The following is a 27,628-nucleotide window of genomic DNA, read 5'->3' as shown; positions in this document are numbered from 1 at the left end:
GCCGATTTTAGGAAAGGGGGATCCAGCTGTAGGAAAGAGGAGTTTTCCCCTAAAACACAGAATTATGGGGTTTTGGGGAGCTCGGAGTGGGGTCAGGGGCTGTCACTCCAGGGGTTCCCAGGGGTGGGAATTCCATGGCCATGGAAGGAAACACTGGAGCACTGAAGGGTTTGATGACCATGGCTGTTTACTCATCACTAAAAACAAATTATTTCCGATTTCAGGAAGGGGGATCCAACTGTAGGAAAGGGGAGTTTTCCCCTAAAACACAGAATTATGGGGTTTTGGGGAGCTGCAGCTTGGGAACTGCCACTCCAGGCATTTCCAGGGGTTCCCAGGGGTGGGAATTCCATGGTTATGGAAAGGAAACATCGGAGCACGGAAGGGTTTGGTGACCACGGTTGTTTATTCATCGATAAAAACAAAGAGATTGTTGCCAATTTTAGGAAAGGTGGATGCGATTTTAGGAAGGGGGATCCAATTTCGGGAAAGGGGGATTTGTGTGGATTTGGGGTCACAGGGCCGTGCCCTGCTCGGGCGCCTTGGCCTCGCGGGGGTAGAACTCGGCCAGGACGTTCTCGGGGATGCGCTTGAGGAGCTGCTTGGGGAAGATGCGCAGGAGCTGCCAGCCGATGTCCAGCGACTCGAAAATGCTCCGGTTCTCGTAGGGACCTGCCGGGAGAGCGGGGAGGAGGATCTGGGGCTGCTGCAGGGGCTCTCCCGCATCCCAAATCCCCGGTTCAGGGCTGAAAGCTCACCCTGGGAGATGAAGTGCTTCTCGAACTTGTGCAGGAACTCCAGGTACAGGAGGTCGTCGGCGGACAGGGCCTCCTCGCCCACCACGGCCTTCATGGCCTGCACATCCTTCCCGATGGCGTAGCAGGCGTACTGCGGGATCCAGGGATTCCAGAGAGGGGCTGGGATGGGCACGGACTCCACAGCCCGGCCAGTGCCACCGAGGGACACCTCCCACCAGCCTGGGTGGCTCAAAGACCCATCCCAACCTGGCCTTGGGCACTGCCAGGGATCCAGGGGCAGCCCCAGCAAATCTGGGAATTCCATCCCAGCCAGCAATTCCTTGCCAAGATCCCAGCCCAATCTCTTTCCCAGTGGGAGCCATTCCCTAGCTCCTGTCCCTGCAGGCCTTGTCCCCAGTCCCTCTCCAGCTCTCCTGGAGCCCCTCCAGGGACTCTGAGCATTCCCTGGAATTTTTCCTTCTCCAGGGGAACATTCCCAGTTTTTCCAGCCTGGCTCCAGAACGCTGGGATAGTTTGGGTTGGAAGGACCTTAAATCCCATCCCATTCCCAACTCATCCATGTTTAGGGACACCTTCTCCTACCCTGGGTTGCTTCTGTGTCCTGTCCATCCATGACACAGAAGCAACCCTCCATCCCATCCCATCCCATCCCATCCCATCCCATCCCATCCCATCCCATCCCATCCCATCCCATCCCATCCCATCCCATCCCATCCCATCCCATCCATTTCCTCCCCATCCCATGTCATCCCAATTCCATCTCATCCCAAATCATCCCATCCATCCATCCGTCCGTCCATCCATCCATCCATCCATCCATCCATCCAACCTGGCCTTGGACATTCCCAGGGATTTGGGGCAGTCCCAGTGTTCCTGTGTGTTGCCACTTTCCCTGGATTCTCCCCCCATCCCAATAAAGGCAGATGAAGATTTGGGATTTAGGACACCTCATGGAGCTCAGTGGGATCCAATCCTGAATCATCCCAAAACCAGAGCTCCCCTCTGGAATCCCGTGGCCATTCCTGGCTCTCTGAGCTCTTCCCTTCTCCAGGAGAACATTCCCAGCTCTCCCAGCCTGGCTCCAGAGCAGCTCCAGCCCTCGGAGCATCTCCAGAACCTCCTCTAGAATTGCTCCAGCAGCTCCAAACCCTCCTGAATTTGGGATCTGGGAGCAGGAGCAGCTCCACAGGTGGGACCCTACCTGAGCCTCTCCAAACGGGGGGACAGGAGGGCCCTGAAGTGACAAACGCCACCCGAGTGTCCCCAAGCTCTCACCAGCTGGTTGGACACGTCCCCGTGGTCCTTCCTGGTCATTCCCTCTCCGATGGCCGATTTCATCAGCCGGGACAGGGACGGCAGGACGTTGATGGGGGGGTAAATCTGTAGGGTGGGAGCGACCCCAATGTCCAGCCAGCCCTGGGGGACCCCACCCCTGCCCCCGGTGTTCCCGGGGCTTTCCAGCCCTGGTGGGTGTTGGATCCACCCCTGGATCCATCCTGGATCCACCCCTGGAGATGGGAAGGGGTTTGGGAACGAACCTGGCGGTTGTGGAGCTGCCGGTCTACGTAGATCTGGCCCTCGGTGATGAAGCCAGTCAGGTCAGGGATGGGGTGGGTGATGTCTGGGGTGGGGGGACAGAGGGGTTGTGAGACCCCCAAGCGGGGCTGGCAGCTCAGCTGGACACGGGACAACGCTGTGTGACATCTGTGGGGTCACCGGGGCAGCACAGACCCCACTGGGGTCAGTAGGGGGGGATTTGGTGTCACCCCATTGTCCTGGAGCTGGGGGACCCCAAATCTGGGTGGTTGGGATGGCACAGAGGGGTTTTGGTGTCACCTCCCTTGCCCAGGGACCCCAAATGGGAGGGGATGGGGCGGCTTGGATGGCACAGAGAGGTTCTGGTGTCACCTCTCTGTCCTGGAGTTGGGGACCCCAAATGGAAGGGGATGGGGGTGGTTGGGATGGCACAGAGGGGTTTTGGTGTCACCTCCCTTGCCCAGGGACCCCAAATGGGAGGGGATGGGGTGGCTTGGATGGCACAGAGGGGTTTTGGTGTCACCTCCCTTGCCCAGGGACCCCAAATGGGAGGGGATGGGGGTGGTTGGGATGGCACAGAGAGGTTCTGGTGTCACCTTCCTGTCCTTGAGTGACCCCAAATGGGAGGGGATGGGGGTGGTTGGGATGGCACAGAGGGGTTTTGGTGTCACCTCTCTGTCCTGGAGTTGGGGACCCCAAATGGAAGGGGATGGGGGTGGTTGGGATGGCACAGAGAGATTTTGGTGTCACCTTCCTGAAGCCAAGGACCCCAAACTGGAGTTGTTGAAGGGTTGTTGAGGACATGGGGAGCTCTCAGACCCTAAATCACCCCAGCACCCTCACCACCCCAGGAGCTCCCAAACCCGGGTAAAACCAGCGCAATTTGGGATTTCCCAACCCTGCCATTTCCAGGAGTGGGGAAATCCTGATCTCCCACGGTGTTCCCGCCCCCTCCCGGTATTCCCGGTCCTGCCGTGTCCCTCTGACCGTCGTTGGGCATGGTGAGGATGGGGATCTGGGTGATGGAGCCGTTCCTGCCCTCCACGCGCCCGGCGCGCTCGTAGATGGTGGCCAGGTCCGTGTACATGTAGCCGGGGAAGCCGCGGCGGCCCGGGACCTCCTCCCTGGCTGCTGACACCTGTGGGGTTTGGGGGTCAGGGCACCCCAAACATCCCAAAAACCACAGGGGGCACGGGGGACACGAGTGTCCTGAGCAGCCCAGGGAACCCCAAAAACCCCAGGTGTGCTGGGCGCCCCAAACACCCCAAAAAACTCAAAACCTGTGGAAACCCCAGGTGTGCTGAGGATTCTGAGCATCCCAAACATCCCAAACATCCCAAAAACCACGGGGGCCATGAGGCACACAAGTGTCCTGAGCAGCCCAGGGAACCCCAAAAACCCCAGGTGTGCTGGTTGCTCCAAACACCCCAAAACCCCCAAAACCGTGGAAACCCCAGGTGTGCTGAGTATTCTAAACATCCCAAACACCCCAAAAACCATGGGAGGCAAAGGGGACATGAGTGTCCTGAGCAGCCCAGGCAACCCCAAAAATCCCAGGTGTGCTGGGTGCCCCAAACACCCCAAAAAACTCAAGAAGCTTGGAAACTCCAGGTGTGCTGAGGATTCTGAGCACCCTGATCACCCCAAACACCCCAAGGACCCTGAGTTGTCCATGTCATCCTGAGCACCCCAAATCCCTAAAGACCCTGTCACCCCCAGCTGTCCTTGTCACCTTGAGCTCCCCAAAATTTCCAAGGACCCAGGGCTGTCCTTGTCACCCCAAACACCCCAAGGACCCTGGGAACCCCAGCTGTCTTTGCCACCCTGAGCACCCAGGTACCCCAAGGACCCTGGGCTGTCCTGGTCATTCTGAGCACCCCAGATACCCCAAGGATCCTGGGATCCTCATCTGTCCTTGTCACCCTTCGCACCCCAAAATCTCCAAAGACCCTGGGCTTTGTCACCCCAAACCCCCCAAGGACTCTGGGTTGTCCTTGTCACCCTGGGCACCCCAAACTCCCCAAGGACCCTGAGCTGTCCATGTCATCCTGAGCACCCCAAATCCCTAAAGACCCTGTCACCCCCAGCTGTCCTTGTCACCCTGAGCACCCCAGGTACCCCAGGAACCCTGGGTTCTGCTTGTCACTCTGAGCTCCCCAAACACCCCAAGGGCCCTGGAACTTCCAGCTGTCCTTGTCACCCTGAGCACCTCAAACACCCCAAGGACCCTGGGCTGTCCTTGTCACCCTGAGCACCCCAGGTACCCCAAGAACCCTGGGTTCTTCTTGTCACCCTGAGCACCTCAAACACCCCAAGGACCCTGGGCTGTCCATGCCATCCTGAGCACCCCAAATCCCCAAAGACCCTGTCACCCCCCGCTGTCCTTGTCACCTTGAGCTCCCCAAAATCTCCAAGGACCAAGGGCTGTCCTTGTCACCCCAAACAACCCAAGGACCCTGGGAACCCCAGCTGTCCTTGTCACCCTGAGCACCCAGGTACCCCAAGGACCCTGGGCTGTCCTGGTCATTCTGAGCACCCCAGATACCCCAAGGATCCTGGGATCCTCATCTGTCCTTGTCACCCTTCGCACCCCAAAATCTCCAAAGACCCTGGGCTGTCCTTGTCACCCCAAACACCCCAAGGACCCTGGGCTCTCCTTGTCACCCTGGGCACCCCAAACTCCCCAAGGACCCTGAGTTGTCCATGTCATCCTGAGCACCCCAAATCCCTAAAGACCCTGTCACCCCCAGCTGTCCTTGTCACCCTGAGCACCCCAGGTACCCCAAGAACCCTGAGCTGTCCTTGTCAACCCCAAACCCCCCAAGGACCTTGAGACCGCCAGCTGCCCTTGTCACCCTGAGCACCCAGGCACCCCAAAGACCCTGGGCTCTGCTTGTCACCCTGAGCACCTCAAACACCCCAAGGACCCTGGGCTGTCCATGCCATCCTCAGCACCCCAAATCCCTAAAGACCCTGTCACCCCCAGCTGTCCTTGTCACCCTGAGCACCCAGGCACCCCAAAGACCCTGGGCTCTGCTTGTCACCCTGAGCACCTCAAACACCCCAAGGACCCTGGGCTGTCCTTGTCACCCCAAATCCCCCAAGGACTCTGGGTTGTCCTTGTCACCCTGAGCACCCCAAACCTCCCAAGAACCCCAAACACTTCCCGCTGTCCTTGTCACCCTGAGCACCCCAAGGCCCCCAGGGACTCTGGGCTGTCCTTGTCCCCCCAAATCCCCCAAGGACCCTGGGATGCCCAGCTGTCCTCGTCACCCTGAGCACTCCAAGGACCCTGGGCTGTCCTTGTCACCCTGGGCCCCCCAAACCCCACGGCCACCCCGTGCTGACCTCTCTGAGGGCCTCGGCGTAGGAGCTCATGTCGGTCAGGATGACCAGCACGTGCTTCTCGCACTGGTACGCCAGGAACTCGGCCGTGGTCAGTGCCAGCCGCGGCGTGATGATCCTCTCGATCCTGTGGGACACCCCCAATTAGCACAATTAGGTTAATTAGTGCCCACAGGGCAGGTTTGGGGTGCCAGGGAAGGAAGGGAGAGAGGAGAGAAGGAAGGAGAAGGAGAAGGAGAAGGAGAAGGAGAAGGAGAAGGAGAAGAGAGAAGGAGAAGGAGAAGGAGAAGGAGAAGGAGAAGGAGAAGGAGAAGGAGAAAGAGAAAGAGAAAGAGAAAGAGAAAGAAGGAGAAAGGAGAAAGGAGAAAGAAGGAGGAAAAGGAGGAAAAGGAGGAAGAAAGGAAAGGAAAATGGAAGAAAACGGAGAGAAAAGAAAACAAAAGAAAGAAAAAGGAGAGAGGAGGAAGAGAGACAAGGGAAAGAAAGAAAAGGAGAAGGGGAGAAGGGGAGAAGGAGAAAGGAAAAGAAGAAGGAAGGAAAAGAAGAAGGAAGGAAGGAGGAAGAGGAGGAAGGAAAAAGGGAGAAGAAAAAAGAAGAAGGAGAAAGGAAAAGAAAAAGGAAGGAGAAAATAAGAGAGGAGGGAGAAGGAGGAGGAGAATGGAAAAGGAGAAGGGAGAAGGAAGAAAAGGAGGAGGAAAAAAAGGAGAAGGAAGAAAAGGAGAAGGAAGAAAAGGAGAAGGAAGAAAAGGAGAAGGAAGAAAAGGAGAAAAGAAAAGAGAGAGGGAAGAGGGGGAGGAGGAAGTAAAAGGAGGAGAAAGAAGGAGAAAAAAGAGGAGGAGGAGGGAGAAGGAAGAATGAGGAGACAAAAGGAGAAAGGAGGAGGAGGAGGGAGAAGGAGGAGGCAGGGCTGTGCCTCACGTGGGGTCGTTGGCCAGGTTGAGGAAGAGGCAGACGTTCTCCATGGAGCCGTTCTGCTCGAAGTCCGACTTGAAGAACCGCGCGGTCTCCATGTTCACCTGCGGGACACGCGGTCAGCGGGTGGGGACATGGGGACACGGGGACACAGGGACACAGAGGTTCTGGGGTCACCTGGAATGACCTGACTCACCCCCATGGCTGCAAAGACGATGGCAAAGTTGTCCTCATGGAAATCCACCACATCCTTGGATTTCTTCACCAGCCCGGCCTGGCGGCAGATCTGCGCTGCGATCTGAGGGAGGGGACAGGGGTGGCAGCAGGGACAGGGACAGGGGTGGCAGCAGGGACACCCCGGAGTGGCCATGGCCCCTGTGGGACTGGGGCATGGCCCCGTGGGTCAGGAGCTAGCAGGGTGTCCCCCTCTTCTGCGTCCTGCCTTGCCTGTGGTCACTCTTGGCTGCTCAGGGATGGTTCCCATCAGTTCCCACCCTATGGATCCCATCCCATCCCATGGATCCCATCACAATCCCACCCCATGCCATGAATCCCATCCCATGGATCCCATCCCACCCCATGGATCCCATCACAATCCCACCCCATGCCATGAATCCCGTCCCATGGATCCCATCCCATCCCATGGATCCCATCACAATCCCACCCCATGCCATGAATCCCATCCCATGGATCCCATCCCACCCCATGGATCCCATCACAATCCCATCCCATGCCATGAATCCCATCCCATGGATCCCATCCTATCCCATGGATCCCATCACAATCCCACCCCATGCCATGAATCCCGTCCCATGGATCCCATCCCACGCCATGGATCCCATCACAATCCCACCCCATGCCATGAATCCCGTCCCATGGATCCCATCCCACCCCATGGATCCATCCCATGCCATCTCACAGATCCCATCCCATCCCATGCCCCTCTGGAATTCCCAGCCCCTCCTGCTGTCCCACACTCATGGGCACAAGAGAAGGGTCTGCAGCCCCCCCAGTCCCTGGATTTAGGGGGGTCCCTAAACCAGCCCAGATCCTCCCGCACAGCACACAGCGATTGCTGTGCCAACGGGGAAACTGAGGCACGAGTTGACAGCAGCTTCCTGACACCAGGAGGAGGGATCCAACCTTCCCAACCCCTCCATCCTGCTCCTCCCCCAACCCCACCTCGTTGTGGGGCAGCCCGGCAGCAGAGAAGATGGGAATTTTCTGTCCGCGGGCGATGCTGTTCATGACATCAATGGGAGAGATCCCAGTCTGGATCATCTCCTCGGGATAGATCCGCCCGTGGGGGTTGATGGGCTGGCCTGGAGCAGGAAAAGGAGAGATCATGGAATGGTGGGGTTGGAGGGGGCCTTGAACCCATCCAGTCCCACCCAGGGACAATTCCCACTATCCCGGAGTGCTCCAAGCCCTGTCCAGCCTGGCTTGGGACATTTCCAGGGATAGGGGGGAGGAGGATGCAAGGATGGCCCTGGTTGGTGGCAAAAATTGGGGAGGAAGTTCTGGAGATGAGCAGGGAGCAGCTCTGGTGTGGAACAGGAACCATCCCGGCAGTTGGACACCGTCCTGGAGCATCCTGGTGGGGATGGATGATGGATGGATGGATGGATGGATGGATGGATGGATGGATGGATGATGGATGATGGATGATGGATGGATGATGGATGGATGGATGGATGGATGATGGATGGATATGGATGGTTGGATGGATGGATGGATGGATGGATGATGGATGGATGGATGGATGGATGGATGATGGATGGATGGATGGATGGATGGATGATGGATGGATGGATGGATGGATGGATGATGGATGGATGGATGGATCCATGTATGGATGCAGGGATGTGGTGACACCACAGGGCATGGTGACACCACAGGGCACAGTGACACCACCAGGGCACGTTGTCACCCCAACTCCAGCCCATCCCAAGCCCCTCCCGCATTCCCTCAGAGCCGTCACCGTTGATGTCCAGGAAGTCCTCGGCCATCACCGGGGGGCCGCTGTCGATGGGTTTGGCGGAGCCGTTGAACACCCGGCCTGTGGGGACACAGGGACTGTCCCTGACTGAGGCCACCAGCTGGGGGTGGCACCTGCCGGCCCCATGGCCCTGGGGCACGGTCCCCATCCCGATCCTGGGACATGCCTCTCACCCCAGAGGGGACACAGGGACCAGGGGGCTGTGGGGCAGGAAGTGTCACCTGCGGGCTGGGTGACACCTCAGCTCCTGTGGCAGGAAGGCGCCAGCACATGGCGACAAAACCCCCATGTCCCCAGCCACCCCCATCACCCTGTCCCCGTGTCCCCATGCCCCCAGCCACCCCCATCACCCTGTCCCCATGTCCCCATGCCCCTGGCCACCCCGGTTACCTCCTCCTTGGGGTCCTGTGTTCCCAGGCAGGCGGGTGACACTGAGACCCCCATATAAGCACAGGGGACAGGACCTTGTCCCCATCATCCTTTTTATGTCCCCATGTCCCCAGTCACCCCACCACCCTGTCCCTGTGTCCCTCTCTCCCCATCACTTTGTCCCCATGTCTCCAATGTCCCCACCATCCTGTCCCCATGTCCCAATGTCCCCCATTATCCTGTCTGTCCCTGTGTCCCCATCACCCCATCTCTCTGTCCCCATGTCCCCATCACCCCCATCACTCTGTCTCCATGTCCCCATGTCCCCATCACCCTACTCCTGTGTCCCCATCACTGTGTCCCCATGTCCCCATCACTTTGTTTCCATGTCCCTGTGTCCCCATCACCCTACTCCTGTGTCTCCATCACTTTGTCTCCATGTCCCCACATCCCCAGTCACCCCCTCTCTCAGTCCTCATGTCCCCATCACCCCTATTACCCTGTCCCTGTGTCCCCGGTGTCCCCACGTCCCCAGTCACTCCCCTCTCTCAATCTCCAGCTCAGTGGGGTGACACCAACCCCCCCCGCACCCCCCAAACCGTCCCCAGGGAGGGGACGCGGCCTCACCGCTCCCTCTCAGCCTCATCGACCGCCTCGGAGCCGCGGTGGCATCGATCGCGACAAAGCCACGGTTCCCTGACCTCGCCTCGGTGGCTGCCGCCCCCTGCCCGCCCCCCCTGTCCCCCACGGGACGCGGTGGCGGTGCGGGGACACGGCAGCGGTGTCACAGCGCATCAGGGTGATGGCAGCGCCGAGCGCCGAGCACGAAAGGTCAGCGGCCACGGCAGCGGCGACTCCCGGGGGACACCGAGAGCGGCAGGGGGGGCGACACCGGGGGGGCCACACGGGGGAGGTGACACCGCCCCCTGCCCTTTGCGGGAGCGCGACGGGAGCGCGGAGGACACGCGGCCCCCGTGGGTGAGGGGACAGTGCAGGGACAGCGCAGGGACAGGGCCACCCCCCGGCCCGACCCCGAGTGACCCCCAGGGGGGCGCTGGGGAATTCGGGGGACATGAGGGGACAGGGGGGGCTCAGAGCTGGATCCCAGGGAGGTCTGGGGGAGAAGGGACCTTAAATCCATCGATGTCACCTCCCTGCCATGGGGACACCTTCCACTGTGCCAGGTGGCTTTAGGCGCTGGCCAGCCCGGGCTGGGACACCGCCAGGGGAGGGGCGACAGGATCAGGGACAGGGTGACACCGCCAGGGGTGGGGTGACACTGCCAGGCATGGGGTGATGCTTTCAGGGATGGAGTGACACTTGCAGGGATGAGGTGACACCGCCAGGGACAGGGTGAAACTGCCAGGGATGGGGTGACACCTCCAGGGTAGGGGTGACACCTTCAGGAAGGGGGTGACATCGCCAGGGACGGGGTGACGCTTTCAGGGATGCGGTGACACCACCAGGGACGGGGTGACGCTTTCAGGGATAAGGTGGCACCTCCAGGGACGGGGTGACATCTCCAAGGATGCGGTGGCACCGCCAGGGACAGGGTGATGTTTTCAGGGATGGGGTGACACTTACAAGGACGGGGTGACACTAGCAGGGATGCGGTGGCACCTCCAGGGATGATGTGACACCGCCAGGCATGGGGTGATGCTTTCAGGGATCGGGTGACACTTGCAGGAACAGGGTGACACCGCCAGGGACGGGGTGACACTTACAGGGAGGAGGCGACACTAGCAGAGACGCGGTGACACCACCAGGGACAGGGTGGTACCTCCAGGGACAGGGTGACACAGCCAGGAGTTGGGGGACACCGCCAGGGAAGGGGTGACGCTTTCAGGGATAGGGTGACACTTGCAAGGACGAGGTGACAGCTCCAGGAGGGGGTGACACTTATAGGGATGAGGTGACACTAGCAGAGATGCGGTGACACCACCAGGGACAGGGTAGCACCGCCAGGGACGGGGTGACACTTTCAGGGATCGGGTGACACTTGCAGGGACGGGATGACTGCTCCAGGAGTGAGGTGACACTAGCAGGGATGAGGTGACACCACCAGGGTTGGGGTGACACCACCAGGGACAGGGTGATGTTTTCAGGGATGGGGTGACACCTGCAGGGACGGGGTGACACTAGCAGGGATGAGGTGACACCACCAGGGATAGGGTGACACCACCAGGGTTGGGGTGACACCGCCAGGGATGTGGTGACACTTTCAGGGACTCAGTGACACCGCCAGGGACAGGGTGATGTTTTCAGGGAGGGGGTGACACCTCCAGGGACGAGGTGACACTAGCAGGGACGGGGTGACACTTCCAGGAACCCGGTGCCACCTCACCTGGCCTCCTTTCCCAGCCCACCCCTCGCTTTTCCCGGGATCGCCGCGCACAGAGGAGGCGGGGACCGGGCCCGCCGTGTCCCAGGTGGCTGCCACAGCTCGGAGGTGACCCGGGGACCGGTCCCGCCGTGTCCCAGGTGGCTGCCACAGCTCGGAGGTGACCCGGGGACCGGTCCCGCCGTGTCCCAGGTGACAGCTCGGAGGTGACCCGGGGACGTTCTCAGCCCCAGAGGTGAACCCTAAATGTCCCCAGATCTCGGTGCCAGCCGTGCCCGGGCTCACCCAGCATGTCCTCGGACACCGGCGTGCGCAGGATGTCCCCCGTGAACTCGCACGTTGTCGCCTTGGCATCGATGCCCGATGTGCCCTCAAACACCTGCGGAGTGCCCGGCAAGGGCAATTAACCAGGATTAATTAACGCTTTTTGGGGCGTGAGGTGACCCGCGCTCACCCCAACCCCCCCAGGAGGGGACATAAAAGAGGAACAAAGTTTGGGGTTAAAAACCCTTCTTGAGGGGATTTGGGGGGATTTTTTTTGGGGTGGACGGTGAATGCCCCACCCACGGGAAAAGCCTTTTGATCCGGATAATATTTGACATCATTTGCGTTAATTAACCCCCCGGCTCGCCGCTTTAATTAGAGCCGGGTGGCTCCTGGGTGCAGGGGGGAGCTGGGGACGGTGACAAGTGACACTCGGAGCCCCCCAGGTGGCTGCGGGTCACCCCCAACAACGCTGAGGCTGCAAAAATCCCCTTTTCTCGCTTTTTTTCCTTCCTTTTATCCCTTTTCCCCCTTTTTTCCCCCTGCCCGAGCCTGACTCCCTAATAGGATTAAAAGGGCAGCCCCGAGGCGCAGGTGGCACCGGAGCCGCGATTTTGGGGCAGCTGCGAGGCCCCCCCGGGCCCCCGCGGGGCCATCTGGGGGGGATCCGGGCTAATTAGGGGGGATTTGACCCCAAACAGCCCCCGCGGCTTTGGGGACACCCCGGTGGCCACTGGTGTCCCAGGGCTGGTGGCTTCGGGGACACCCTGGCAGCCCCTGTGATCCCAGGGCTGGTGACTTCACGGACATCCCAGTGGTCCCTGCTGTCTCAGGGCTGGTGGCTTTGGGGACACCCCGGCAAGGGCTGGTGGCTTTGGGGGCACCCCGGCAGCCCCTGCGGTCCCAGGGCTGGTGGCTTTGGGGACAATGGCCTGGCTGTCCCAGGGTTGGTGGCTTTGGGGACACCCGGCAAGGGCTGGTGGCTTTGGGGACACCCCGGCAGCCCTGTGACCCCAGGGCTGGTGGCTTTGGGGACACCCTGGTAGCCCCTGCGGTCCCAGGGCTGGTGGCTTTGGGGACAATGGCCTGGCTGTCCCAGGGTTGGTGGCTTTGGGGACACCCCGGCAAGGGCTGGTGGCTTTGGGGACACCCCGGCAGCCCCTGTGACCCAGGGCTGGTGGCTTTGGGGACACCCTGGTAGCCCCTGGTGTCCCAGGGCTGGTGGCTTTGGGGACACCCCGGCAGCCCCTGCGGTCCCAGGGCTGGTGGCTCTGGGGACAATGGCCTGGCTGTCCCAGGGTTGGTGGCTTTGGGGGGTGGTGGCAGCGCGGTCCTGGGGTGGAGCAGGGGGTCAGTGTGGGGTTGTGGGGTGAGGGAGGGGACACGGCCTGTCCCAGGACACCCCTGGCCATCCCACGACATTGTCACCTGTCCCAGGACATTTGTCCCAGGACACCCCTGGCCATCCCAGGACATTGTCACCTGTCCCAGGACATTGCCAATCCTAGGACACTCCTGACCATCCCACGACACTGTCACCTGTGCCAGGACATTGCCCGTCCCAGGACACCACTGACACGCAGGACTTTGCACCCTGTCCCTAAATGCATCCAGGACACCCCGACAGCCACACATGCAGGGGACATTGCCCGTCCAGGACACCCTGGCCCCCAGGACATCAGTCCTTGGGCCTAAGAGCCGGGACAAGGACAGACCCGGAAGGGGACTGAGCCCGGGACGGGACCCTGGGAAAAGGACAGAGCTCTGGGACAGGGACTGAGCCTGGGACACAGGACCTTGGGACAGGGACCTGGGACAGAGCTCTGGGACAGGGACTCGGGACAGGGACAGAGCCCGGGGACAGAGACAGAACCCTGGCCCGCGCAGCCCCCGCGTGTCGCCATGTGGCGGTGTCCTCGTGTCCCTGCGGTGTCCCCGTGTGGCGCTGTCGCCGTGTCCCCGCGGTGTCGCCGCGTCCCCGCGCTCACCTGCACGATGGCCTTGGCGCCCATCACCTCCAGCACCTGCCCGCTGCGGGTGGTGCCGTTGGGCAGGGTGAAGTTCACGATCTCGGCGTACTGGGCGAACTGTGGGGACAGCGACACGGGCAAACGGGGTGGCGGTGTCCCCTCTGTCCCCTCAGCCCCAGCCCCTCTGCCCCCAGCCCCGCCTGCTCCGCTGGCGCTGCCTCAGTTTCCCCTCCTTTGGTCCTGAAGCCACCAAACTCTGAAGTGGGGACACACCGGGTGGCAAAGGGGTGACGCTGCCTGTCCCTGTCACTGTCCCATCCTGGAGCTGTCCCCGGGCTGTGGCACCGCTCTGTGCCTCAGTTTCCCCGATGTCGAGGGGATTTTCCACTCCCGAGGAGGTGACACCAAACGCTGTCCCAGCCAGAGCCGCCACCAGGGTGCCACCACCTCCAAGGCAGAGGTGTCCCCATGAGGCACGAGTGGCACTCATGGGGACACTGCAGGGTGCAGCGAGGGGACGTTTGTGTTGCGGGGACATGTCCTGCTCTGGGGACAATGGCCGATGTCAGCGCTCTCCTCCTCCTCCTTTGATTAGCTGATTAGTTAAATAAATGACAGGGCCTTGGAAATGCGACACCAGGTGACAAAACTCTCTGGGTGTCACCCAGGTGGCCCCAGCCCAGACAGGAGAGCGGGACAAGGGACAGGGAGGGTGACAGCAAGGGGACATGGGGGTTGTGGAGTGGCCCCGCTCAGAGCAGGGGCCATGTGGGAGATGGGGCTGGGACAGGGGACAGGGGACAAGGGACAGGAGACAAAGGACAGAGCTGGGAAAGGGGACAGGGGAAATGGCAGGTGCACAGTGACACAGGACAGGGGACAGAGCTGGATCAGGAACAGAGTGGACAGGGACACAGGGTCAGACTGGGAAAGGGCAGGAGGCAGAGCTGGGTGGACAGGGGACAAGGGACAGAGCTGGGAAAGGGAACCATGGATTTGGTACAGGGGACAGGAGCCAGAGCTGGGAAAGGGGACAGGGGACAAGGGACAGGTGACAAGGGACAGGGGACAGAGCTGGGAAAGGGGACAGGGGATGGGGGACAAGGGACAGGTGACGAGGGACAGAGCTGGGAAAGGGGACAGGGGACAGAACTCAGGCAGGTGCACAGGACACAGGGACAGGAGGCAGAGCTTGGTCAGGGACACAGGGACATGGGGGACAGGGTGCCCGGACCGAGCCCACACACGTTCCACGGAATGTCCCCCGTGTCCCCAGTGTCCCCCGTGTGGGCACACACACCACTCGCACGGGGACATGAGGACACCGGGACATGGGGACATGGGGACATGGGGACACGGGACGCGCCACCCGCGCGGGCAGGCGGGGACAGGGCTCTGCTGCCGAGCGCGTCCAGAGGAGGGAGCTCGGACCCCGGAGAGGAGGGGACAGCCCAGGGGACAGCCCAGGGGACAAGGGACAGGAAGGATGGCACAGGGAAAGGGGACAGCCCAGGGGACAGGAGATAGAGAAGAAAGGACAGGGGGACAGCGGACAGCCCAGGGGACAAGGGACAGGAGGGATGGCACAGGGAAAGGGGACAGCCCAGGCGACAGCCCAGGGGACAGCCCAGGGGACTGGGGACAAGGGACAGGAGGGATGGTACAGGGACGGGGACAGCCCAAAGGACAGCGCAGGGGAAGGTGGCAGGAGGGGGGGACAGAGGACAGGTGACAGGGGACACACTCCCCCCCATGGCACCCTCAGCACTGCAGTCCCCACAGAGCCCCAAGTGCCACCACCAAGCTGTCCCCATGTCACCCAGGGTCCTACCTTGACATTGTCCAGCACCACCAGGGGCCCGTTGACACCGCACACTGTCCTGTAGGCTGGGGGAGGTGACACCGTCAGTCCCCAGGGCCACGGGGCCACCCGGGCAGTGCCACCCCCACGTCCTGTCCCTTCCTGTGTCCCTTTCCCTGTGCCATGACACCCCGAGTGACCAGTGGTGGCCCGACTGGACACTGTCACTCAGTGGTGACACGGCACTCGGGGGTTGTGTCACTTTCTGGAGGTGTCCCCATGCACTCGGCAGGGATATCACCGCTGGGAATGCCACCAGGGCCAGCAGGGAAGTGTCCCCTTGTCCCCTCCCAGTCACGCCTTGCCCGGGGATCCTGCCTGGCCCGGTGGGATGTGGGGACACTTCCCAAAGTCCCCGCGGTGCTGGGGGACCCTGGGGACACCCCGGGGCGACATTGGGGTGGGGAAAGGACGGTGTGACCCCGCGGGGACAGCCCTGGGACAGGGGGCGACAAACGGGGAGAGGGGACAAGGGTGACAAACGGGGATGAAGCTGGATAGGAACACAGGGAGAGACAGCGAATCCTGGGAATTCCGGGACTGGGATTCTGGGAATGCCGGGATTGGGATGGGATCCTTGGAATAATGGGATTGGGATCAGATCCCGGGATTGGGATGGGATCCTGGAAATAATGGGATTTGGACGGGGATTCCCTGGAATGCCGGGGTTGGAATGGATCCCAGGACTGGGATGGGATCCCGGGAAATTCCAGGATTGGATCCCAGGAATAATGATTTTGGGATGGGATCCTGGCAATGCCGGGGTTGGGATGGGATCCCAGGAATAATGGGATTTGGATTGGGTCCCCGGGAATGCCAGGGATTGGGTCCTGGGAATAATGGGGTTGGGATGGGATCCTGAGAACGGCGGGATTGGGATCAGCTCCCGGGAACCCTGGGACTGGGACTGGCTCCCAGGAGTGCCGGGTTTGGGATCAGCTCCAGGGAGTGCTGGGATTGGGATGGGATCCTGGGAGCACCAGAATTGGGATCGGGTCCCAGGAGTGCCGGGAGTGGGATCAGCTCCGGGGAATGCCAGGATTTGGATCAGCTCCTGGAAGTGCCAGGTTTAAGATCAATTCCCGGGAATGGCAGGATCAGCTCCCGGGAACGCCGGGTTTAGGATCAATTCCAGGATTTGGGATCAGCTCCCGAGAACGACGGGACTGGGATCGGCTTTGGGGACCGCCAGGATTTGGGATCGGCTCCTGGGAATGTCGGGTTTGGGTTCAATTCCCGGGAATGCCAGAGTTTGGGATCAGCTCCTGGGAACGCCGGGGTTTGGGATCGGCTCCCAGGAACGCCGAGGTTTGGGATCGGCTCTCGGGAGCGCCGGGGTTTGAATCAGCTCGCAGCAGTGTCGGGTTTGGGATCTCCGGGGTTTGGGATCGGCTCCCGGGAACGCCGGGTTTGGGATCTCCGGGGCTGGGGCGCGGCCCCCGGCGGGTGCAGGTGCGGGGGAGCTGATCCGGCTCTAAGCCTCGCCTTGATCAGCCCGGGAAGCGTCAAAGCCCCGAGCGCTGCCCCGGCCCCGCTGACCCCGCCGGGCCCTTTCATGCCCTGCCCCCGCTCCCACACCGGGCTCCGGCATTCCCACCTGATCCTAATAGGATCGGAGAGGCCGGGCCAGCTGCAGGGCGTCCCGCGGGGACGGGGGTCCCTGATGTCCCCGCGCTGACGGTGGCATTGTCCCCCGGCTGGGACAGCCCAGGGAGGTCATTCCTGGGGATGGGTCCCGTTTCTCCCGCTGGTCACAGCCCAATCCTGGACACCCCACGGGGCACTGTGGGGTCACCCTGATGGCACAACGGGACCCTCGGTGTCCCCTCCCCTCAGCCAGGGCAGTGCCAGCGATCCCAGACATTCCAGCTATGGGATCATGGAATTGCAGACTGGTTTGTGTTGGGAATTCCTTAAAGCACAGGAATTCCACCCCTGGCACCTTCCACTGTCCCAGATTGATCCAAGCCCCAATGTCCAACCTGGCCTTGGCCACTGCCAGGGATCCAGGGGCAGCCACAGCAAATCTGGGAATTCCAGCCCAGCCAGCAATTCCTTGCCAAGATCCCAGCCCAATCTCCCCTTTCCCAGTGGGAGCCATTCCCTGGCTCCTGTCCCTCCATCCCTTGTCCCCAGTCCCTCTCCAGCTCTCCTGGAGCCCCTGCAGGGACTCTGAGAATTCCCTGGAGCCCCTTTAGGACTCTGAGGACTCCCTGGAATTTTCCCTTCTCCAAGGGAACTCAGCTCTCCCAGCCTGGCTCCAGAGCAGAGGGGCTCCAGCCCTGGGAACAGCTCTGGAATCTGCTCTGGATTTCCTCCAGCAGCTCCACACCCTCCTGAATTTGGCATCTGGGAGCTGGAGCAGCTCTGCAGGTTGGGTCTCACCTGAACAGAGCACAGGGACAGAATTCCCACCTTTCCCAGCTCCATCTTCTCCCAGGGCTGTCCCCAGTCCTTTCCCCTCCAGCCTGGATTTGTGCCCCATCCCTGCTCCTCCTGCCCTTGGCCTTGCTGAGCCCCACGAGGTTCTCCCAGCCCCACTCCAGGAGCTAATTAGCTAATTAGCCTTCTCTGCCCTTCCCCAATTAGGGCCAGCTCCTGCTGCTCGCTCATTCAGGCTCTGGGAGGGGCCGGCACGCCGGGAGCCCCCTCCCTGCCTTTTGTCCCTTTATTCCCAAAGTGACCATCCGGCCTTTTATTCCCGTTCCCACTTCCCTTCTCCCGGCTGGAGTTTATGGGATTTTTAATTTTCAGCAGCCCCAGAGCTACCCCTGTGGGACAGGGACGTTGGGAGTGTCACTTGTCCCACCACGGGGGTGTCCAGTGAGGTACCAGTGGCTGCCACCTCCTTGGGGACACTCCTGGTGGCCCTCCAGCCCCACTGGAATGGCTCTTCCCATCAGGAATGTGGGACCCTCTGGAAGCACTGGTGTCACCAGGAGTGACATTGGATCATCAGCTGAGCTCTTGGGTGGTATGGAAATCCATCCTTAGTCCGTCCATCCATCCATCATCCATCCATCCATCATCCACCCATCCATCCATCCATCCATCATCCATCCATCCATCCATCATCCATCCGTCCATCTGTCATCCATCCATCCATCCATCCATCATCCATCCATCCATCCATCATCCATCCATCCACCCATCCATCCATCATCCATCCATCCACATCCGTCCATCCATCCATCCATCCATCCATCCATCATCCATCCATCCTCCATCACATCATCCATCCATCCCTCCATCCAATCATCCATCATCCATCAGCATCCATCTCATTTCTGTTGAGCATCCATCCACCATCCCCATCCCGATCCATCCAGGACCCCATCCATCCCTCCATGTGCAAGATCTCTGGACATCAGGAATCCTGGACTGTTTGGTGGGAGGCTCAAATCCCACTGGTCCACCAGGACCCTCCACCACCAGTGCTCCAAGCGTGCCCGGCCTGACATTCCAGGTCATTCAGCCCTCATCCCTGCCCGGCTCTGGGATGTTCTGTCAGGACAGAGCGGGAAATCGCGACAGCAACGCCATGGGACAACCTGGGAAGGGATTGGGGTGGGGAGAGAGGAGGAGATAGAGAAAAAGGAAAAGAAGGAAAAGAAGAAGAATGAGGAGGAAGAGGAGAAAAAGAGGAAGAAGATGAGAGAGGAGGAAGAGGTGCAGAAGAGTCAGAAATAGAAGAAGAGGAAAAAGAAAGAGGAAAAGGAGGAGGAGGAGGTGGAGATGAAGGAGGAGAAGAATAAAAAGGAGAAGGGGATGAAAAAGAAGGAGGAAGAAGAGGAAGAGGAGAAGAGGAAGAAGGGGAAGATGAAGAAGAAAAAGAGGAGGAAGAGGAGGAGGAGGAGAAGGACAGGAAAGAGGAGAAGAAGTGGAGGAAGAGGAGAAAAAGAAGATGAGGGAGGAGGAAGAGGTGGAGGAGGTGAAGAAGGATAAGAAAGAGAAGAAGAAAGAGGAGGAGGAAGGGAAGGATGAGAAAGAAGAAGAGGAGGAGAAGGAGAAGAGGAGGAGAAAGAGGAGGAGAATAACAAGAAGAGGGAGAGGAAGAGGAAGAGGAAGAGGAAGAGGAAGAGGAGAAGAATAAGAAGAGAAGAAGGAAGAGAAGGAGAAGAACAAGTAGAAGAGGAGGAGGAAGAGGAGGAGGAGAAGGAGAAGAAGAAGAAGAAGAAGAGGAGGAGGAGGAGGAGGAGGAGGAGGAGGACGAGGAGAAGAACAAGAAGAGGAGAAGGAAGAGGAGAGAAGAGCAAGAACAAGAGGAGAAGGAAGAGGAGGAGGAGGAGGGCCGAGGAGCGCAGGGGCAGCACCGGAAAGCCGCAGCAGCGATAATGAAGCCGCGGCAGGCGCGGGCTGGGTGGGCTGCGGCCGCCGGCAGGGGCACGGCCGGGGAGCAGGGGGCGGATGGGGCGAGGGGGCCGAGGGGGCAGCAAAGTCTTTCAACGTGGCCTTTCCACACCCCCAGCCCCAAATTCACAGCTGCTGTCACATGCGATCTCCGTCAGCGCTGACACTCACGCACTGCTGCCCGCGCGGGGGGGACAGCGGCCCCCGGTGACAAAGGGGACCCGACCCGGCTCCACCCGCCGCTAATTGCTCCCGCTCGCCCGCCCTGCCCTCCGCAGCCCCCGCGGCCCCTCCCGGCACTCAGGGCTCGGCTGCAAAGTGCGCCGGGGGCTCGCTGCCACCTCCGAGGGGGGCTGGGGGTCGGGGAAGGGAGCTTAAGGGTCGTCCTGTTCCTCCAGGTCAGGTGGATCCGAGTCCATCCAGCCTGGCCTTGGGCGCTTCCAAGGATTCAGGGGCAGCCACAGCAAATCTGGGAATTCCAGCTCAGCCTCTCCTCACCCTCCTGGACAGGAATTACTTGCCAAAATCCCACCGAAATCTCCCCTTTCCCAGTGGGAAGCCATTCCCCTTTTTTGTCACCTCATCCTCTGGGCTGGGTGTGGGGTAAGTGACGCTCAATCCCAGCCCCAAATTCCAGAGCTGGGAAGGGATGGGAACACCTGGAGCAGGAGGGATAAACAGCCCCCAAACCCCCAAATCCCCCAAATCCTCGGTCCCAGAGCAAAGCTGTGGGTGCGGGGCTGCCCCAGCAGGTCCAGAGCTGGTCCTGAGCCACCCTGGGGCACAGGGAGGGTCCCCGGTGTCCCCAAGGGCACAGAGAGGGGACCCCAGCCCTGGATGGATGGATGGATGGATGGATGATGGATGGATGGATGGATGGATCCATGGATGGATGGATGGATGGATGGATGGATGATGGATGGATGGATGGATGGATGGATGGATGGATGGATCCATGGATGGACAGATGGACAGAGCCGGGGCAGAGGGTGCTGGGCACAAGGCTCTGGATGGTGCTGGGTGCATCCCCATCCCTGGCAGTGTCCAAGGGACAGGGACAGGGCTGGAGCAGCCTGGGACAGTGGGAGGTGTCCCTGAGGGAGGCACTGGGGGGATTTAAACTCCCTCCCAATCCAAAATCCAGGATTTTACCACCCCATGAATTCCCAATTTCCAGAACCCACCCCACAAACCCACCCCCCTCTTTTCCTCCTCCAGCTCTTCCTCCCAATCCCTCTCACCCCCGAGCCCACCCTGGGACTTTTCCGACAATCCCTAAGTGACCGCTCGCTTCCCCCCCAATTGCGGCCGGCCGTGGTCGCCTCCTGGACCTGCCCATTGTGCCATGTGTCACTTTGTGCCGCGCTGTCAACCCCGCGGGGCTGGCCCGGGGCTGGCAGGGGCCGTGAAAAGCCCGGCGGGGGGTCACACTCTATGCCACTAATTAGGGCCCGGCGGCCGCGGGTTCCCAGACACACCTGCACGGTCATGTGGGGGCAGCCGCAGAAAAGGCGGCCCCAGCCAAGCGTGAAGCCAGCGAGGAAAAAAAAAAAAAAAAAAAAAAAAAAAAAAAAACAAAAAAAAGAGAAAAAAAGAGGGAAATTGAAGCGTTGCTTGCTGTGGGTTCTGCTGCTGGAATTAAATACCAGGGAGGGAGGAGAGGGGAGGGGAGGGGAGGGATCCTAAGGGATGTGGGATGAAGGGTGGGGGTTGTTGTGGGGCAGAGGGGTCACAACCCCCCAGGGCAGGATGGCCAAGGGTTGGGAGTGTCCCTGGATCCTCCTCTGCTGCTGCTCGTGTCCCAAACGGCACCAGGAACAGACCCCAAAGGGACAACCCGTGCCTGGAGCAGGAGAGGTGTCAGGGATTGTGGGGACAGATGGGACGTGGCAGCAACCCACCAAAATCACTGCTAGGCTGGGGCTGTGTGGCACAAATTGGATGTCCATCTGTCTGTCCATCTGTCCATCCATCCATCCATCCATCCATCCATCCATCATCCATCCATCCATCCATCCATCCATCCATCCATCCATCCATCCATCCATCCATCATCCATCCATCATCCATCCATCCATCCATCCCTGCCCATCCCAGTTCTCCCAGTTCCGGGCACTGGGCTGTAGCTGGGGACAGTCACACCACCCCTGTGCCCAGGGCCACACTGGGACCCCGAACTGGGACGCCAAACTGGGATTCCAAACTGGGAACTTGAACGGGAACCCGTAACTGGGGCTCTAAACTAGAACATTTAGCTGGGACCCTAAACTGGTACCCTAAACTGGGAACATAAACTGGGACCCCAAACTGGGATCCCAAACTAGAAACTGAACTGGGACCTCAGAATTGGACCCTGAACTGGAACTCTTTACTGGGACCCCAAACTGGAACCTTTAACTGGGAACCTGAACTGGAACTCTTAACTGGAACTCTAAACTGGAGCCTTTAACTGGGACCCCAAAATGGTACCTTAAACTGGGAACCCAAACTGGGACCCCAAATTGGGGACCCAAACTGCGAAACTGAACTGGGACCCCAGACTTGGACCCTAAACTGGAGCTTTTAACTGCGAACTTGACCTGGAACCTTTAACTGGGACCCTTAAATGGTACCCTAAACTAGGACCCTAAACTGGTACCCTAAACTGGGAACATAAACTGGGAACCCAAACTGGGAAACTGAACTGGGGCCCCAGACTTGGACCCTAAACTGGAGCTCTTAACTGGGAACATGAACTGGGACCCTTAACTGGGACCCCAAAAAGGGACCCCAAGCTGGGATGGCAAGCTAGGATGCCAAACTGGGACCCTAAACCGGGAACATAAACTGGGACTCCAAACTGGGATCCCAAACTGAGACCCAGAACTGGGGACACAAACTGGGACCCCGAATTGGGAACATAAGCTGGGACCCTAAACTGGGACCCCAAACTGGGATCCCAAACTGGGATCCCAATCTGAGACCCAGAACTGGGGACACAAACTGGGACCCCAAACTGGGACCCCGAATTGGGAACATAAGCTGGGACCCTAAACTGGGACCCCAAACTGGGATCCCAAACTGGGATCCCAATCTGAGACCCAGAACTGGGGACCCAAACTGGGACCCCAAACTGGGACCCCGAACTGGGAACATAAGCTGGGACCCCAAACTGGGATCCCAAACTGAGACCCAGAACTGGGGACCCAAACTGGGACCCCAAACTGGGACCCCGAATTGGGAACATAAGCTGGGACCCTAAACTGGGACCCCAAACTGGGATCCCAAACTGAGACCCAGAACTGGGGACACAAACTGGGACCCCAAATTGGGAACATAAGCTGGGACCCTAAACTGGGACCCCAAACTGGGATCCCAAACTGAGACCCAGAACTGGGGACCCAAACTGGGACTCCAAACTGGGACCCCGAATTGGGAACATAAGCTGGGACCCTAAACTGGGATCCCAAACTGAGACCCAGAACTGGGGACCCCAACTGGGACCCCAAACTGGGACCCCGAACTGGGACCCTAAACTGGGATCCCAAACTGAGACCCAGAACTGGGGACCCCAACTGGGACCCCGAATTGGAACATAAGCTGGTACCCTAAACTGGGACCCAGCACTGGGGGAACCCCGCACCCCCATGAGCTCAGGCACCCACGGCCCCACGCTGCCCCTCCCCCATATTCAGGGATGTCCCCACCCCTCCGAATGTCACCGCCAGGTCCCCCCCCCCAGCCGTGCCACCCCCTCTGTCCTTCCTGCCACTTCTGCTGTCACCTCCAGAACATTTTGGGACTCGCCTGTCCCAGCTGCCCACCTGGGTGACAGGGACACACCGGGGACAGGACTTTGTCCCCGCCTGCGTGGCGGTGCCGCTCTGGGCACAGGATGGAGGGGACAAACGCGTCTCCCGAGGGGACAAAAGCGAGCAAGCGGGAAGAAACTGGGGCGTTTTTTTCCTGGCAAAGGGACACGCGGGTGACACCCGAGCCAAGGGCTGGCGCTCGGCCAGGCGACACGGGCAGGAGTCACCCGCGGGTGGCCGCTGTTGACAGCAAACACGGCGGGTGGCCGGGCAGAGCCAGCTCGGCTCGGGAGGGACCGGAGCCACCCGGTTGGGGACATCCCCGCGAGGTGGCTTCCGAACCGCCCGGCCCCGGCAGCAGCGAAGGCACAAAGGTCACAAGGGACGCCCTTGGTGACAGCGGGGGCTTGGGGACAAAGTGACAGGGGGATCGTCCAGCCCCGCGTGGCGCTGGCACGGTGCCAGGTGTCCCGATGTCGCCGTGGGATGGGGACACAGCGGGAAGGGCGCCCCGGTTGTCACCACGGCGCCTCACAGGTGTCCCCAGGGTGGGGACACTTTCCCCGGTCCTTGTGGGTGCGGTGCCCAGGAGGGGACACCCCCGCAGCCCCACAGTGTCCCCCTGTCCCCCCGAGAGGCACACGTGGCCACTGTGCCACCCTGTCTGTCGCAGTGCCACCTAGCTGTCCCCTCCTGAGCCAGTGTCACCCGTCCATCCAACCCTGCAATCCCTGCCTGTCCTAGTGTCACCCACCCATCCCTGTCACCCTCCCTGTCCCAGTGCCACCCCTCTGTCCCATCCTGAGCCAGTGTCACCCACCCGTCCCTGTCACCTCTGCCTGCCCCAGTGCCACCCCTCTGTCCCTGCCACCCCTGCCTGTCCCAGTGCCACCCCTCTGTCCCTGCCACCCCTGCCTGTCCCAGTGCCACCCACCCATTCCTGTTACCCTCCCTGTCCCAGTGCCACCCACCCGTCCCTGTCACCTCTGCCTGTCCCAGTGCCACCCCTCTGTCCCTGCCACCCCTGCCTGTCCCAGTGCCACCCACCCATCCCTGTCACCCTCCCCGTCCCAGTGCCACCCCTCTGTTCCTGCCACCCCTACCTGTCCCAGTGCCACCCCCCTGTCCCTGCCACCCCTGCCTGTCCCAGTGCCACCCACCCATCCCTGTCACCCTCCCCGTCCCAGTGCCACCCCTCTGTCCCTTCCTGATGCGGTGTCACCCATCTCTGTCACCCCTGCCTGCCTGTCCCAGTGCTACCCACCCATCCCTGTCACCCCTCCCTGTCCCAGTGCCACCCCTCTGTCCCTTCCTGTCCCAGTGCCACCCACCCATCCCTGTCACCCCTCCCTGTCCCAGTGCCACCCCTCTGTCCCTTCCTGTCCCAGTGCCACCCGCCCGACCCTGTCACCTCTGCCTGCCCCAGTGCCACCCACCTGTCCCTGTACCTGCTCCAGTGCCACCCACGCACTCCTGCCCGGTGTCACCCCCTCGTCCCTGCCACCACTGCTCGGGCACAGAGCGATGTCCCTCCCGTCCCCGGGGCTCCTCCCCCGGTGTCCCCTCCGATGTCCCCCCGGTGTCCCCCTGGTGTCCCCCCGGTGTCCCCTCAATGTCCCGCACTCACTCAGCCGGGGGTTGCTGTGGAAGTCGCGGGTCACGGCCAGCCCGTGCTCGCGGGCTGCCGCCAGCTCTGTCGCCGCTGCTGTCACCTTGGTGGCGGCCATGGCCCTGTCCCTGTCCTTGTCGCCGTCACGGTCCCGGTCCCGCCGGGCAGGACACGGCAGCGCCCCGGTTTTGTAGCCCCGGCCCGGCCCCGCCCGCGACACCGGCGGCAAAGGTGACACCGGCAGCAAAGGTGACACCGGTGGCACAGGTGACACCGGAGACAGAGGTGGCACCGGCGGCACAGGTGACACCGGAGACACAGGTGGCACCGTGTTGGCTGTAAACAGCGGGAGGGAGCGGCCGGGGGCGGGATCGCGGGAGCCGGGATGGGGGCAGGGAATGGGAATGGGAAAGGGAATGGGAACGGGAATGGGGGAATGGGAACGGGATGGGGATGCGGATGGGAATGGGAATGGGACTGGGACTGGGAATGGGAATGGGAATGGGGAATGGGAACGGGATGGGGATGGGAATGGGACTGGGACTGGGAATGGGAATGGGATGGGGATGGGGATGGGACTGGGAATGGGAATGGGAATGGGACTGGGAATGAGAAAGGGAATGGGAACAGGATGGGAATGGGAATGGGATAGGGATGGGAACGGGAAGGGGAATGGGATAAGGGATAGAGATAAGGGTAGGGATAGGGATCGGAATAGGGATAGAGGATAGGGATGGGAATAGGGATAGAGAGAGGGATAAAGAACAAGGGGATGAATAGGGATAAGGGGCAGGGATAAGAAATGAGGATAGGGATAAGGGATGGGGTAGGGAATAGAGATAAGGGATAAGGATAGGGATAGGGATAAAGATAGGGACACGGATAGGAACAGGGATAGGGATAGGGATAGGGATAGGGATAGGGATAGGGATAGGGATAGGGATAGGGACAGGGACAGGGACAGGGACAGGGATAGGGATAGGGATAGGGATAGGGATAGGGATAGGGATAGGACAGGGATAGGGATAGGGACAGCGATAGGGATAGGGACAGGGACAGGGATAGGGATAGGGATAGGGATAGGGATAGGGATAGGGACAGGGATAGGGATAGGAATAGGGATAGGGACAGGGATAGGGATAGGGATAGGGATAGGGATAGGGATAGGGATAGGGATAGGGACAGGGACAGGGACAGGGACAGGGACAGGGATAGGAGGTGAATAGGGATAAGAGGATGCAAAGGGAGACGGATAAAGGACAGGAATAATGGGTATGAAATAGGGAAAGAGATAGGGATAGGGAGAGGGAGGAGAGGGAGGGGGATAAGGGATACAGATGGGAATAGGGATAGGGATAAGGAATAACAATAGGGATAAGCGAATGGGGTAGGGATAGAGATAGGGATAGGGATGTAGACAAGGGATAGGGATAAGGGATGGGAATGGGATAGGGAAAGGGACAGGAATAAGGGATAGGGGTGTAGATAAGGGATAGGGATCGGGATAGGGATAAGGGATAGGGATGGGGTTAGGGAAAAAGGATAGGGATAGGGATAAGGGATAGGGATCAGGATAGGGTTAGGGAACAGGATAGGGATGGGATAAGGGATAGGGATAGGGATAGGGATTAGGGAATGGGATAGGGAAAGGGACAGGGATAAGAGATAGGGATGTAGATAAGGGATAGGGATGGGGATAGGGAATGGGATAGGGTAGGGGTTAGGGATAAAGGATAAGGGATAGGGATCAGGATAGGGTTGGGGAATGGGATAGTGATGGGACTAGGGATAGGGATAAGGGAATGGGATAGGGAAAGGGACAGGGATAGGGATAGAGAGAGGAATTGGGATATTCCCGATTATCAGCAGGGATAAGGGATATGAGACAGGGAATGGGATAAAGGATAAAGGCCAGGGAGAGGGAAAAGGAGAGGGAGAGCGATGGGGATAAGGGATAGAAATGGGAAGAGGGATAGGGATAAGGATAAGGATAGGGATAGGGATAGAGATAGGGATAGGGATAGGGATAGGGATAAGGGAATGGGACAGGGTTAGGGATAAGGGATAGGGATAAGGGAATGGGATAGGGAAAGGGACAGGAATAAAGGATAGAGATGTAGATAAGGGATAGGGATAGGGTAGGGATGAGGGGTTGGGATAAGGGGTTGGGATAGGGATAAGGGATAAGGGATAAGGGATAAGGGATAAGGAATAAGAATAGGGATAAGGAATAAAAATAGGGTTAAGGGATAGCAATAGGGGATGGAGATTGGGGTAGGGATAAAGGATAAGGAAAAATAGGAAAATAGGAAAAATAGGGATAAGGATTGGGATAAGGAATAAGGATAGGGAACAAGGGGTGCACGGCTCCTCGGGGGCTCTGAGGACACAGCAGAGCGGGCAACGGTGGCCTTAGGAATGTCACCCTGCGATGTCACCCACGGGGACAATGACCCGGAACAGGGAAGGATGAGGAGGAGGCAGAAGGAGGCAGGACGTGACTTTTATTAACATTAGAAACCA

At 60.1% G+C, this 27,628-nt stretch overlaps 1 protein-coding gene across 6 annotated transcripts; it reads right to left on the bottom strand.

Moving 5' to 3' along the window:
- Positions 1–387: 387 nt before the first annotated feature.
- ATP6V1B1 (ATPase H+ transporting V1 subunit B1) lies at positions 388–25,230 on the bottom strand. Of its 6 annotated transcripts, none has more exons than XM_064712463.1 (14): positions 17,741–17,908; positions 15,326–15,381; positions 13,513–13,611; positions 11,546–11,639; positions 8,533–8,610; positions 7,734–7,873; positions 6,748–6,849; positions 6,558–6,655; positions 5,643–5,766; positions 3,282–3,432; positions 2,297–2,379; positions 2,034–2,138; positions 759–888; positions 388–672 (listed from the first exon to the last, which is right to left on the bottom strand). In XM_064712463.1, exons 1-14 carry the CDS (start codon positions 17,838–17,840, stop codon positions 515–517), a joined length of 1,518 nt encoding a protein of 505 aa, XP_064568533.1. In that variant the 5' UTR covers positions 17,841–17,908; the 3' UTR covers positions 388–514. The 6 variants fall into 6 exon arrangements, with proteins under 6 accessions (XP_064568533.1, XP_064568539.1, XP_064568538.1 ...); XM_064712465.1 differs by lacking the exon at positions 17,741–17,908 and adding an exon at positions 25,124–25,230 and having other exon boundaries at positions 442–672; XM_064712466.1 differs by having other exon boundaries at positions 443–672; positions 17,771–17,874.
- Between the last annotated feature and the right edge of the window lie 2,398 nt (positions 25,231–27,628).

Source organism: Zonotrichia leucophrys, chromosome 4, assembly GCF_028769735.1.
Source record: "Zonotrichia leucophrys gambelii isolate GWCS_2022_RI chromosome 4, RI_Zleu_2.0, whole genome shotgun sequence".
Lineage (NCBI taxonomy): Eukaryota > Metazoa > Chordata > Aves > Passeriformes > Passerellidae > Zonotrichia > Zonotrichia leucophrys.
Note: the sequence above shows the minus strand (reverse complement) of the source record. Positions and strands in the feature narration are given on the sequence as shown.

Coding starts and splice junctions, on each gene's coding strand:
- ATP6V1B1 (XM_064712465.1), bottom strand. CDS start 25,223: ATGGCCGCCACCAAGGTGACAGCAGCGGCGACAGAGCTGGCGGCAGCC. Junction 11,640..13,512: donor GCGCCAAGGCCATCGTGCAG/GTGAGCGCGGGG, acceptor GGCACTCCGCAG/GTGTTTGAGGGCACATCGGG. Junction 3,433..5,642: donor ACGCCGAGGCCCTCAGAGAG/GTCAGCACGGGG, acceptor CAAACCCCACAG/GTGTCAGCAGCCAGGGAGGA.